The 14209-nt window shown below is 42.4% G+C and overlaps 1 protein-coding gene across 1 annotated transcript in view; it reads left to right on the top strand.

Moving 5' to 3' along the window:
* Positions 1-249: 249 nt before the first annotated feature.
* Positions 250-14209, top strand: part of adgra1b (adhesion G protein-coupled receptor A1b) — a 336527-nt gene continuing 322567 nt past the window's right edge. Inside the window, exon 1 of the mRNA XM_088351215.1 lies at positions 250-811. Within this exon, the coding sequence (XP_088207341.1) occupies positions 594-811 (218 nt within the window). The 5' untranslated portion in view covers positions 250-593. The remainder of the gene's footprint in view (positions 812-14209) is intronic.

Here is a 14209-nt window from a genome sequence, read left to right as displayed (position 1 = left end):
ATGATATACAAACAACTATCAAAGAACAGAGAAGCGTGAAACACCTGAACGCGTCATGATCATAAAAATAAATAAAATACTCTTGCGCAGTATTTACAAATCCAAAAATATATTCAAAGTACTAAATGTGTTTTTTTAATCGATTAATATATGTCAGGTGTGCGTTTACGATCACGACGCGTCATGTGACTTCTCTATTAGGAAGTTCCACGCTAACAGGGAGGGACTTTTTTGGGATACGATAGCAGCAAGTCCAAAACCGGAAGTAGCGGCTTATACCAGCTCTGTCAAAAGTTTTGCAGGATAATTAGAGAAGTTTTCCGAGCTGAAATGTGTCATTAAATCGTGAGGGTTAGCATGTGGCAAAGTTTGTTTGACTTTCGGAGCGCTAGGTTCAAATTACGCATGGCGCAGCGCACAGAACATTGCGGAACTCTCTGGCAAGTCACCCAAAGTTCGGAAAAACTTATAGTGGACTTAACGGCGTGAGAACTGGACTGCGGATCCACAGGCTGGACTTGTGAAATGGTTTTTGACCTGGACTACAACCTAGGAGGACATCACTTGACAGATGAGCGTGGCCGAAGTCCATCATGAGGATTCTGGTTTTACTGTGCGTCATGGTCGGGTTTTGGGGGTCCAACCTGGCTTACAGGAACTGTCCGGACCTGATTGTGGATAGCTGTCAATGTTCGGCTGAGAGATCCAAAGATCTGAGCAGGCAGCACCTCCGAGTTAAAGTTGTGTGTCACGATGTGGACCTGATGGAGACTCTGCATCCTAGATTTTTGCCCAACAGAACCTTCTCATTGTAAGTAAGGAAAAACGTTTTTTTTTATTACATTTATTGAAATTGTATGACAATTTCTCTATTTATAACGCTGACACGTGGTCTTAAAAAAACCTCGGATTTCATGTGGTAGTTATGTAGTGAAAGGAAGTCCGTCTCTTTTTAGAGAACTTGCTTTTTCGGCTTAACTTATTAAAGAGAGCCGGCTCTCAAACGGCTCACTTGCTTTGGTGCATTATATTATGAATTATTATAGATCAGGGGATGGTGTCATAATAGTCTTTCATATGTGCAGCCCTTTGAGACTCTTTGTGATTAAGGGTGTCACAAATAAACATTACTTGACTTGACTTTCCTCATGTTGAGGTTTTTGAGTTTTTCCTTGCCCTCATGTAGGTTTTAGATCAGGGGATGGTGTCGTAATAGTCTGTGGTTTGCAGTAATCTGTGGTCTGTGCAGCTCTTTGAGACTCTTTGTGATTAAGGGCTTCACAAATAAACATGACTTCACTTGACTTGACTTTCCTCATGTTGAGGTTTTTGAGTTTTTCCTTGCCCTCATGTAGGTTTTAGATCAGGGGATGGTGTCATAATAGTCTGTGGTTTGCAATAATCTGTGGTCTGTGCAGCCCTTTGAGACTCTTTGTGATTAAGGGCGTCACAAATAAACATGACTTCACTTGACTTGACCTTCATTATGTTGAGGATTTTGAGTTTTTCCTTGCCCTCATGTAGGTTTTAGATCAGGGTATGTGTCATAATAGTCTGTGGTTTGCAATAATCTGTGGTCTGTGCAGCCCTTTGAGACTCTTTGTGATAAGGGGATCACAAATAAACATGACTTCACTTGACTTGACTTTCCTCATGTTGAGGTTTTTGAGTTTTTCCTTGCCCTCATGTAGGTTTTAGATCAGGGGATGGTGTCATAATAGTCTGTGGTTTGCAATAATCTGTGGTCTGTGCAGCCCTTTGAGACTCTTTGTGATAAGGGGATCACAAATAAACATGACTTCACTTGACTTGACTTTCCTCATGTTGAGGTTTTTGAGTTTTTCCTTGCCCTCATGTAGGTTTTAGATCAGGGGATGGTGTCATAATAGTCTGTAGTTTGCAATAATCTGTGGTCTGTGCAGCCCTTTGAGACTCTTTGTGATTAAGGGCGTCACAAATAAACATGACTTGACTTGACTTTCATTATGTTGAGGTTTTTGAGTTTTTCCTTGCCCTCATGTAGGTTTTAGATCAGGGGATGTGTCATAATAGTCTGTGGTTTGCAATAATCTGTGGTCTGTGCAGCCCTTTGAGACTCTTTGTGATTAAGGGCGTCACAAATAAACATGACTTGACCTGCAACCCCCAAAAAAATCTGCCACCCCTGTTTTGAGAGAAATAAACATCTTCCCATCCCATTTTTCCAATATTGTCATTACCGATGTGATGCACCTGTGCCCGCTCCTTTGGCGCCAACTGCCTCAGACTCTGATTGGCTCTCTGTCTCTATTTAAACCCACTAATGTCAGTCACCTGTAGTCAGTCAGTTTGCGAACCTCAGTTTACCCCAGGCAAGCTTTTTTTCGACCCTGACTCCAACCTGTTTTTGCTCCCGTCTGTTCCCCGGCTTCAAGCCGTTTTTTGATTCTGATCACATCCTCTCTCCTCTCCTGGCGTTTGACTTGTTTCCGATCACGACCACGTTTTTTTGCTCTCCTGACCCGTTTGGTTCGTTCCCGACACCGCCATCATTCACCACGAAAGTCCCACTTCCGCGTTCAGAGCGACCTGCTTCCCGCGACCAGCGATCACCGGATCGTGGGTGCAACCAATGTTCCCTCTAAGCTACGTGTGTGCGCAATTGCGCACTGCCCAGAGCTTTCCCGCGCACAAGAAAATCTAGCCAGCTCACAAAAATCAGGGCTCGAAATTGCTAAATAAGAAGCAAATTAAGTCAAAGTTACAGTGCATGAAGGTAAAAATACAAGGGTTCCCCTGACGTTGTGTTCTAAATGCGGTATTTTGAAATCAATATCGAAGTAGAACGAAGTTGAGTCAAGTCAGTAGAATTTTTCGAGAACTGGCTCTTTCGGCTCGGCTCATTAAAAAGTACCGCTCTTTCTGGTCCCAAACGGCTCTTCAGGTTGTTTTTGCTTCTTTAATCTCTACACGACCAAATATTATGTAACATTGTGCACAAAATGACTTAAAGGAAGGGGGGGAAATAGAACAAAAAAGAAAAAAATACCAAGATGAAAAAGTAGTGAAAAGCTGAGAAAAAAAAGAAAAAAAAGGAAGAGAAAAAAGAAGGAACATTTCAGAAAAAGCCAGAAACACAGGAAAAAAAGTAAATAGAGAACAAAAAGAAACAAGTAACAGCTCGGAAAAAATAAACACAATGAGATTGTTTTTAAAGGAATTTAAAAAAATGGAAAAAAACAGGGAAAAAGAAAAAAACTCAGCAAAATGTAACTTGATGTCAAGTTGTGGACATGTTTGATAATTAATTATCTTGCCACACTTGGGATTATGGTTGCTCACTGTTGTTTCAAGCGTTGCTCACCGACTTTGTGTGAACGCTCAGACCCGTAAGGAAAATTACAGGGAACATTGGGTGCGACCCTTTCCTTTCTTCCAATAAAACTGAAAGTGGGTCCCGTTTCCGTTCCGGTCCTGACAAAAATTCAATATTCTCCAAACTGCGACAATGTCAAAATCAACTTTCAATCTTCTCATCTCATCTCATTAGCCGTACCGCTTATCCTCAGTAGGGTCGCGGGGGGCTGGAGCCCATCCCAGCAATCATCGGGCAGTGGGCAGGGGACACCCTGAACTGGTTGCCAGCCAATCGCAGGGCACACGGGGACCGACAACTCACTCGCTCATTCACACCTAGGGACAATTTGGACCGGCCAATTCACCTGAAATGCATGTTTTTGGAACGTGGGAGGAAACCGGAGTGCCCGGAGGAAACCCACGCAAGCACGGGGAGAACATACAAACTCCGCACAGAAAGTCTGGAGCTGGATTTGAACCCACAACAGGTTCCCATGACATGAACTGTGCCGCACAAGCGCTAACCACTGCGCCGCCGTGCTGCCCAATCTTGTGTTTGGAATTTCGTAATCCGGTCGACCGTGAAATAAGCAAAAACGAAATGGCGGAGCTCCCCGGAGCAGCAAACTCTTTGACTAAAAACCCCCCATTAGCTGCATCGTTCTGAGACTTATTTAAATTTGGATGTTGCACTTTGATTGCAACTCTAAGAGGCCTTCTTTAATATTCCTGTGTGCCGCCCTGTTGATGAAATAGCACTTCACACACTTTGGGGCTGGGGGCTTGATACTATTCCTTGGCTCTGCAGGTACATGACTGACTTTTCCACTCATAAGAGATTTTTTTTCATTTTTTTTGTCTTGGGAACTTGAGGAGTAGCCTGGAAATAGAGTGGAACCTCGGTTTTGGAACGCCTCTCAGTTGGAACAAATCTGAGTCCGACCCAAAATTTCAAGAAATTCTTGCTTCGCTGTTCGGTCAAAAAATCGGAGTTGGAACGCCGGTAATGCGTGAGTGCGTACACTAGGGTGCGATGCTGAGCGGCGTACGGGTGTTTTAGCCCCTAATTATGCCTCCGAAGAAAGTCAGTGCTAGCAGCAAAGTTGCTACAGGTGAAAAAAGAAAAGTAGTGCGTACAACTATTGCTGATCTTGCCTGCGCCTTCTGCTGACCACCACAAAGGTAAGAAATCCTATTCATAATTCTTTTCTTTATCCTTTTTTTTTAATTTTTACACGTTCATGTTAGCGTAATCTTTCGTACGGAAGATTACGATAACGTGAACGTACGATTAGCCTGGGTTAGCTTTATCTGGGTGTTGGAACGCAGCCCAACTTTCAGGGTGTTGGAACGGAGCCCCCCCTTTCCAATTAACCGCTCACCACTTGTAAACGACCTGATTTTTTTTATTTTTACACGTTCATGTTAGCGTAATCTTTCGTACGGAAGATTACGATAACGCGAACGTACAATTAGCCTGGGTTAGCTTTAAGTTTACTTTAAACATTCAGGGTGTTGGAACGGAGCCCAACATTGAGGGCGTTGGAACGGAGCCCCTTTTTCCAATGAACCGCTCACCACTTGTTGTGGAGACCCGGGTCCTAAATGATTTGTAAACAACCTGATTTTTCTATTTTTACACGTTCATGTTAGCATAATCTTTCGTACGGAAGATTACGATAACGTGAACATACGATTAGCCTGGGTTAGCTTTAAGTTTACGTTAAACATTCAAGCTAAACATTCAGGGTGTTGGAACGGAGCCCAGCATTGAGGGTGTTGGAACGGAGCCCCCTTTCCAATGAACCGCTCACCACTTGTTGTGGAGACCCGAGTGCTAAATGACTTGTAAACGACCTGATTTTTTTATTTTTACACCTTCATGTAATCTTTCGTACGGAAGATTACGATAACACCAACGTACGATTAACCTGGGTTAGCTTTAAGTTTACGTTAAACATTGAGGGTGTTGGAACGGAGCCCAACATTGAGGGTGTTGGAACAGAGCCCCCTTTTCCAATGAACCGCTCACCACTTGTTGTGGAGACCCGGGTCCTAAATGACTTATAAACGACCTAATTTTTTTATTTTTTCACGTTCATGTAATCTTTCGTACGGAAGATTACGATAACGCGGACTTACGATTAGCCTGGGTTAGCTTTAAGTTTACGTTAAACATTCAAGGGAAGCATTCAGGGTGTTGGAACGGATTAAAACGATTTACATTATTTTTAATGGGAAAAATGATTTCGGTGATGGAACAAATCGGTTTTCGAACAGGGTTCTGGAACCGATCATGGTCGAGAACCGAGGTTCCACTGTATGTGAAAGTTAATCTGATATGTAAACGCTGTTGACAAACCGCAGCCTAGCACTCATTCTCAGCAGCGAGTTCAGTTGATTAACGGTAGCACTCTGCCTACTTTAATTTATTTCGCCCTGCATTTCTTTTTGTTTTCTCGCTCTTAGTGGGAATTGGTTAAGGGTTTTGTCTTAGCGTTCGTCAAAGTGGTGAAGGAATTGAATTATTAAAAGTGGTGCGTCTTGATAAATAAAGGGAACTTATAATAAATATTACTGGAATACATATTTGCAAATTGACATAAATTATGTTGAAAGAATTGTTTTGATTGCACTGAGCTCACACAGGTGGAAAGAGTATTGAATTTAGGTTTTTTTGCATTTCAACATCTGCAACTGAAAAGAATGTTGGAACTATTATTTACAGGCTGGTAAACAACACACGTATATCTATATCTAGACATCTATCTATCTGGACATCTATCCATCTATCTGGACAGCTATCTATCTATCTGGACATCTATCTGGACATCTATCCATCTATCTGGACATCTATCTGGACATCTATCCATCTATCTGGACATCTATCTGGACATCTATCCATCTATCTGGACATCTATCTATCTAGACATCTATCCATCTATCTATCTAGACATTTATATGTCTATCTAGACATTTATATGTCTATCTAGACATCTATCTAGACATCTATCGATCTAGACATGTGGACATCCAGACATCTGGACATCTATCTATCTATCTGGACATCTATCCATCTAGACATCTGGACATCTATCTATCTAGACATTTATATGTCTATCTACACATCTATCCATCTAGACATCTATCTATCTATCTGGCCATCTATCTAGACATCTATCCATCTAGACATGTGGACATCTATCTATCTGGACATCTATCCATCTAGACATCTGGACATCTATCTATCTGAACATCTATCCATCTACCTATCTAGACATTTATATGTCTATCTAGACATCTATCTGTCTAGACATCTATCTATCTGTCCATCTAGACATCTATCTATCTAGACATCTCTCCATCTATCTAGACATTTATATGTCTATCTAGATATTTATATGTCTATCTAGACATATATATATAGACATCTATCTAGACACCTATCGATCTAGACAACTATCTATCTAGACATCTAGACATATGTCTAGACATCTATCTATATATCCATCTAGACATATATCTAGACATCTATCTATCCAGACATCTAGACATATATCGATCTATTTAGACATATATCTAGACATCTATCCATCCATCTAGACATCTATCTATCTAGTCATCTATTTATCTAGACATCCACCCATCTATCTATGTAAACATCCATCCATGTAGACATCTATCTACTAGGCACCCATCCACCTATTCATCTAGACATCTAGACATCTATCTTTCTAGACATCTATTTATCTATCTATATCTATGTATCTAGACATCTATCTATCTAGACATCTTTCTCGACAACAATCTTTATCTCTATATTTATCACTACAAATTATTGATTTTAAAACTTAACGATTTTTACATTCAAAGTAATAACGGGCAGTACAGCGGCTGAGTGGTTATCGTCTTCGCAGCACATTTCTGAGGTCATGAGATTGAACTTTACTGTGTGGAGTTTGCCTGTTCTCCCTGTGCTTGCGTGGAATAACTCCAGGCACTCCGGTTTCCAACCACATTTCGAAAACCGGTATGTCAGGTTAAATGGCCGGTTCAAATTGTCCCCAGGTGTGATTGAGTAAGTGAGTTGTCTGTGGCTCCAGCACCCCCGCGACCCTACTGAGGATAAGCAGTGCAGGCAGTGGATGGAAGTCAACATTTGACTTCTTAGGGTTATCACTACCGCTTTATACAAAATTCCCATACTTTCAGTTTTTTTCTTCACAAAATGACCTTTACAATTCTATGTAAAATTTAAGAATGTGCCGTTCTCATTTTGCAGCAAAATCTAACTTGTGTCCTTACATTTCAGGAAACGCAAAAGGAAACAAATTCTTGAACACTATAGATTATGTTGTAACTACCTCATCTCATCTCATTAGCCATACCGCTTATCCTCATTAGGGTCGCGGGGGGCTGGAGCCCATCCCAGCCATCTCCGGGCAGGGGACACCCTGAACTGGTTGCCAGCCAATCGCAGGGCACACAGGGACAGACAACTCACTCACTCATTCACACCTAGGGACAATTTGGACCGGCCAATTCACCTGAAATGCATGTTTTTGGAATGTGGGAGGAGACCGGAGTGCCCGGAGCAAACCCACGCAAGCACGGGGAGAACATAAAAACTCCGCACAGGAAGTCTGGAGCTGGATTTGAACCCACGCAGGAGGTTCCCATGACATGAACTGTGCCGCACACGCGCTAACCACTGCGCCGCCGTGCTGCCCCCTATGTTTTAACTACCTTTAATGTTTCAAAGCATTTTTATTACTACTAGTGACCCGAAGGACTATAACCCTTCAAAAATAGTCAGCGGTGGTGTGCTTTTAAATTAATTGATAACTGGCTTTATTGTGTGTAATATGTAAAACGATAAAAATGTAAACTAGTAAAATACAGTGTCGGGTCGAATTGGTTTACTCCCATGATTTGTGCTCTTGCCACTCATCTCAGGAGCAAAAAAACAGGACAGGCGAAAAAGGGCTTGCCGTGTAAAAACAGATTCGTAGACGGACCGACAAAAGAGGACTGACAGGACGGAGTTTAAAGACTCCGTCAACAAGCTGCAGCTGGCGCTTCGCAGGGCCAATTGGGCGCCAAGACAACTGTGACAGTGTGTTTCCAGTGTATAAAGTTGGTTCAGTGGGTTTTCATCAGGAAGTGTCTCAACTGTGAACTTGGACTGTTTAATGAGCCACCATTTAAAGGATTTCTTAGAAATATTTTGCCAAAAAGGGGTCTGTTGGTGTAATACCAAGACTCTAAACTGTATTTGAGACTTTGCACTATATATTTTGAACTAAAACCATATGTCTTCTGTGTATCTTTGGCTTTGTTTCTACTAGTATTGAAACATTACACAAAATATTTGTCAAGACCGGAACGGAAACAGGACCCAATTGCGTTACGTTTCTCACAAGTTTTATTGAAGGAAAGAGGAAGGGCGTCCAGCGAACGATCCGGCGTTCGCTGGACGTGGGAAGCAAGTCGCTCTCGTACTCTGCTTGTGATCCGAACACGGAAGAGGATCTTCCGTAGCGAGCGATGGCGGTGTCAGGGAGGGAAAAAACGGGTCGGTAGCCGGGACTGGGAGAGCAAGGCGTGGTCGGGGTCGGAAGCGAGTCGTAAACCAGAACGGGGGCAAAAAGAGGTCGTAAGCCGGGACGGGAGAACAGACAAGGTCAGGAGTAAAACAGGTCAGAGCTGGAGATAGATGGGAGCAAAAATGGGACAGGTGGGAGTCCGGGTCGGTAAAGGCTTGTCTGGTATTCATTGAGCTTCGCAGACAGACTGACAACAGGGAGCAGACAGGACTTACTTCAAATACTGACAGGGAGACAATCTAGCTAGCCGTACGTTCCTGATATATGCTCTAAGTGATGCTCATGTTATATAAAATGCACGCAAATGTCTCAAGCTGCGAGTGTTTAAAAAAATGCAAGTGTATATAATAGTAAATGTATCATTGTTTAGTAGTTAAATCAATAGTGTTTTTTTTAATCTGGAGTTGCTAAATTACAGACACTGTGTCAGAGACCAGGACGGAGACGGGACCCACTTGCGTTGTCGCTCTGGTACTCGGATTGTGCTCCGATTGCGGAAGTGGGTCTTTTGTGGCGAGCGATGACGGTGTCAGGGACAGGAAACGCGGATCGGTAGCCGGGACAGGAGAGCAAATACGTGGTCGTGGTCGTAAGCGAGTCGTAAGCCAGAATAGGAGAGAACACGTAGTCGGGGACAGAAAGAGGTCGAAAACCGGGACAGGAAAGCAGACGGGTCAGGATATAAAAATGGGTAGAAGCCGGGGACAGACGGGAGCAAACAACGGAACCGGTGGGAGTCAGGGTCGAAAGAGGCTTGCTTAGTGATCACTGAGGTTTGTAGATGGAACTGACCCCAGATTATTGACAGGACTGATCAGAACCCGGAACGGGTGACGCCAAATGAGCGGGCACAACTGAGTCACATCAGTAATCATGACACACTTGAGTCAAGTCACATTTATTTGTATAGATAGATAGATAGATAGATACTTTATTCATCCGCTTTGGGAAATTCACATGTCCAGCAGCATCCCTGAGCTGAGAACAGTACAATAATAAAGCAAAAAAGAATACAATATACAAATACCCAGTGTGACGTGCAAATGCCCACTTTAGCATGTTATATAGAGTAACTAAATAGTGCTACACAGAATACATATTGCAGTAAGATTCGGTAATATCCAATGTAGGTGGTGTGGTTTAATGTGGGCCTTTACTCTGCCGGGTGGAGTTAAAGAGCCTCATGGCATGAGGAAGAAAAGATCTCTTCAGTCTGTCCGTAGTACAAGACAGTGACAGCAGTCTGTCGCTGAAACTGCTCTTCTGTCTGGAGATAATGCTGTGTAGTGGATGCGATGGATTGTCCATGATTGACCTCAGCTTTTTCAGTGCTCGTCTCTCAGCTACTGTTGTTAGGCTGTCCAGCTCTTTGCCCACAACAGAGCTCGCTTTCCTAGCCAGTTTATTGAGACGAGAGGCATCCTTCTTCTTGACGCTGCCTCCCCAACACGCTGCCGCATAGAAGAGGGCGCTTGCCACTACTGTCTCATAGAATATTTTCAGGAGCTTTTTGCAGATGTTGAAGGAGGCCAGCCTTCTGAGGAAGTCAAGTCGGCTTTGCCCTTTCCTACATAGAGCTTCTGTGACTGCACTGGATTACAATGACACAATGACCTGATCTTAAAACCAACATGCAGGCAAGGAACAACTCAAAACCTCAGCGTGAGGAAAAAGAGAAACCTTGAGAAGGGACCTCACAAGTGGTATCCCCCTTTCAGGATGACCAGGGTGAAGTACATTTAGCATTACAGTACACAAACAAAGTAAACACTAGGTAACATGTTTATCCGGAAATTGCATGAGAGCAGCGACGCCCCAGCCTGTAAACTAGTCCAGAAAGTCTATGGTGTTCACGAAGCAGCTTCCCATCTCTGCCAGCTGGTCCATGCAGGCGTTCACATGCTTCAGGTCGAACGCTGGTCCGCTGACTCATCTCAAATCGTCCTTCTCCTTCGTATCACCGCCAGGCGGTCGGAAAAAGACAGGACAATACAGAATATGAGGTGGGCATCAATCATAAGCTTTGGAAAAGAAGTGTGTCTTAAGCCTCGATTTAAAAACTTCCATAGAGGTTGCAGATCTTGTCTCCGGAGGCAGGGCATCAAAAACATAAATTTGTTTGTAAAAGATACCATTTTAAATCCAAAAATTAAAAAAAAAAGTTGTTAGATTTTTGGAAAGTTTCCATGGTATCGTAAGATTGTGTGTGCTGCATCATTGAGGCTACTGTCTTCACCAAATTGTATATTTCTTTAAAATTGTATCCAATTGAGTGTCTGGAAAAAGTACTGTAAAAAATGTTCAATTTCAAATGCATCGGAAAGCTTTGACGTCACAATTGAGTCTAATTCCTTGGCTGGCCAGGAAGCAGTTTTCCTGCACTAGGAAATGTGACCTTTGTCAGGCTGAAGTGGCCTCTTTTGTTTAGATGTGCTGTGCAAATAAACACATATATCCAGGGAAGTCTGCGCATACCGATGTCAACTGTAGGCAGTCCCACAAATCTTCTCCCCCAAATGTTCTCTTGTCACTCGGTCGTGGTTTTAGAAGCCATATGGACAATTGGTCGGTTCCTTTCCTCCGCTCATGTTTAAGTACGCAAGACACCGACTAGGGTTATGTCCAGTGTTCCCTCAATTGCGCACAAGAAATGCTGGTTTAAGATCAGGTAATTGTGTAATTTTGTAACTGTAATCCTGTGCAGTCCTTTGAGACATTTTTGTGATTAAGGGCTATATAAATAAATTTGACTTGACTTGACTGACAAGAAAATCTAGCCAGCGCACAAAAATCAGGGCTTAAAATTAAGAAGCGACTTAAGTCAAAGTTACAGTGCATGAAGGTAAAAATACACGGGTTCCCCTGACTTTGTGTCCTAAATGCGATATTTTGAAGTCGAGTCGAAGGAGAACGAAGTTGAGTAAAGTTAGTAGAGTTTGTTGAGAACCGGCCTCTTTGGCCCGGCTCACTAAAAGGAACCGGCTCTTCCGGGTCCCAAACGGCTCTTCAGGTTGTTTTTGCTTCTTTCATCCCAACATGACCAAATATGATTGTAAAATTTTGCACAAAATGACTTAAAGGAAGGGGGGAATAGAACAAAAATTAAAAAAATATACCAAAATGAAAAAGTAGTGAAAAGCTGAGAAAAAAAGAAACAAGGAAGAGAAAAAGAAAAATTTTCGAAAAGAAAGAAATGTAGGAAAAAAGTAAATAGAGAACAAAAAAAAAAAGTAACAGCTCTAAAAAAATAAACACAATGAGATTTTTTCAAAGGAATTTAAAAAAAAGTACAAAAAAACCACGAAAAAATGAAGAAAAAGTTTGTGTTGCATTCAAATAATTTCCAATTCTATCAAGTGAATCTTGTTCCCAACATTGTACTTCCACTCAAAAATGTGATTAAGTACAGCTTTGCAGCTAACAACCGACTAAATAAGCCCCAAAAAATGTTAATATTATGCGACAAAATATATCAGGAAATAAAAAGAAATGGATATCTTGTGAACAAATGACGTTTGTAGGCCGTACAACCTTTGCAATAGTACATGAGTCAATTCATTCAAAAGATAAAAATCATTTTGCATTGCCGGAAACTCAGCAAAATGTAACTTGATATCAAGTTTTGGACATGTTTGATAAGGAATTATCTTGCCACACTTGGGATTATGGTTGCTCACTGTTGTTTCAAGCGTTGCTCACCGACTTTGTGTGAATGCTCAGACCCGTAAGGAAAATTACAGGGAACATTGGTTATGTGTTGCATTTTCTTTTATCCATCCATCCATTATCTGCACCGCTTATCCTCAGTAGGTTCCCGGGGGTGCTGGAGCCCATCCCAGCTATCTTAGGGCAGTGGGCAGGGGACACCTTGAATTGCTTGCCAGCTAATCGCAGGGCACACGGGCAGGGTTGGGTAGGGTTACTTTATCTTGATTACTTTCAATGACTTTTGGATTACTCCAATCCCAAATACGATCCGGTGTTCGCTAGGCGCGGGAAGCAAGTCGCTCCCGTACTAGGATTGTGATCCGAACACGGAAGTGGATCTTCCATAGCGAGCGGTGGCGGTGTCAAGAAAGAAAAAACGGGTCGATAGCCGAGACAGGAGAGCAAAAACGTGGTTGTAGGTCAGAAACTGGTCGTAAGTTAGGACAGGAGAGCAGACGTGGTCGGGATCAAAAAAGGGTCATGAGTCCGGACAGGAGAGCAGACATGGTCAGGATCAAAAGACAAAAGAAACTAAATATGGATACAATTACTAAATTTTGTGCAGGCTTGGGGAGTAACAGAATGGCACAAATGATGTTGTGAAGCTGTTTGGATTTATTTTCATTTTGTTTCTGTCAAATTTTATGTTCGTTTTGCGGGAGATCAAAGGGATCAAAGCCAGGAGAGAAAGCTTACCACGTGTTGTGAGTCATCATTTGATTCAGATTTAGTTATTTTGTCTTTTATTAGCATATTTGGTAGTGGAGTCATCCAAAAGTAATTGGAAGTAATCCAGTTAAAGTAACCCTACCCAACCCTGGTTTCTGTCACATTTTATGATAGTTTTGCCGGAGATCAAAGAGATCAAAGCCAGGAGAGAAACCTTACCACGTGTTGTGAGTTATCATTTTATTCATATTTAGTTTCTTTTGTCTTTTATTAGCATATTTGGTATTGGAGTCATCCAAAAGTCATTGAAAGTAATCCAGTTAAAGTAACCCTACCCAACCCTGCACACGGGGACAGACAACTCACATGCTCATTCACACCTAGGGACAATTTGGACCGGTCAATTCACCTGAAATGCGTGTTTTTTGGAATGTGGGAGAAAACCGGATTGCTGATTGGCTCAAAAAAGGCTTGCCTTGTATCAAGAGGTTTGCAGACGGACTGACAACAGGGGACTGACAGGGCTGGGTTTAAGTCAGGACAGGGAGAGTAGACGTAGTCTGTGACAAAAAGAGGTTATAAGCCGGGACGGGAGAGAAGACATGGTCGTGATCAAAACAGGTCGTAGCCGGAGACAGACGTGCGCAAAAACGGGACAGGTGGGAGTCGAAAAAGGCTTGCCTATTATACACTGAGGTTCGCAGATGGACTGACAACAGGGGACTGACAGGCCTGGGTATAAATAGTGACAGGGAGCCAATCAGAACCCTCGGGGGTTGGCGCCAAATGAGCAGGCACAGGTACTTCACATCAGTAATCATGACATGTGCCTCAAAAATTTGGGACATTCATTATAAAGCATTTTTATTAACAAAAAGATCAGAATTTTG

This window comes from Urocampus carinirostris, chromosome 13, assembly GCF_059441175.1.
Source record: "Urocampus carinirostris isolate Australia breed hairy pipefish chromosome 13, RoL_Ucar_1.0, whole genome shotgun sequence".
Classification (NCBI taxonomy): Eukaryota; Metazoa; Chordata; class Actinopteri; order Syngnathiformes; family Syngnathidae; genus Urocampus; species Urocampus carinirostris.
The sequence above is the reverse complement of the archived record's forward strand: the minus strand, read 5'-3'. Positions and strand labels throughout refer to the sequence as shown.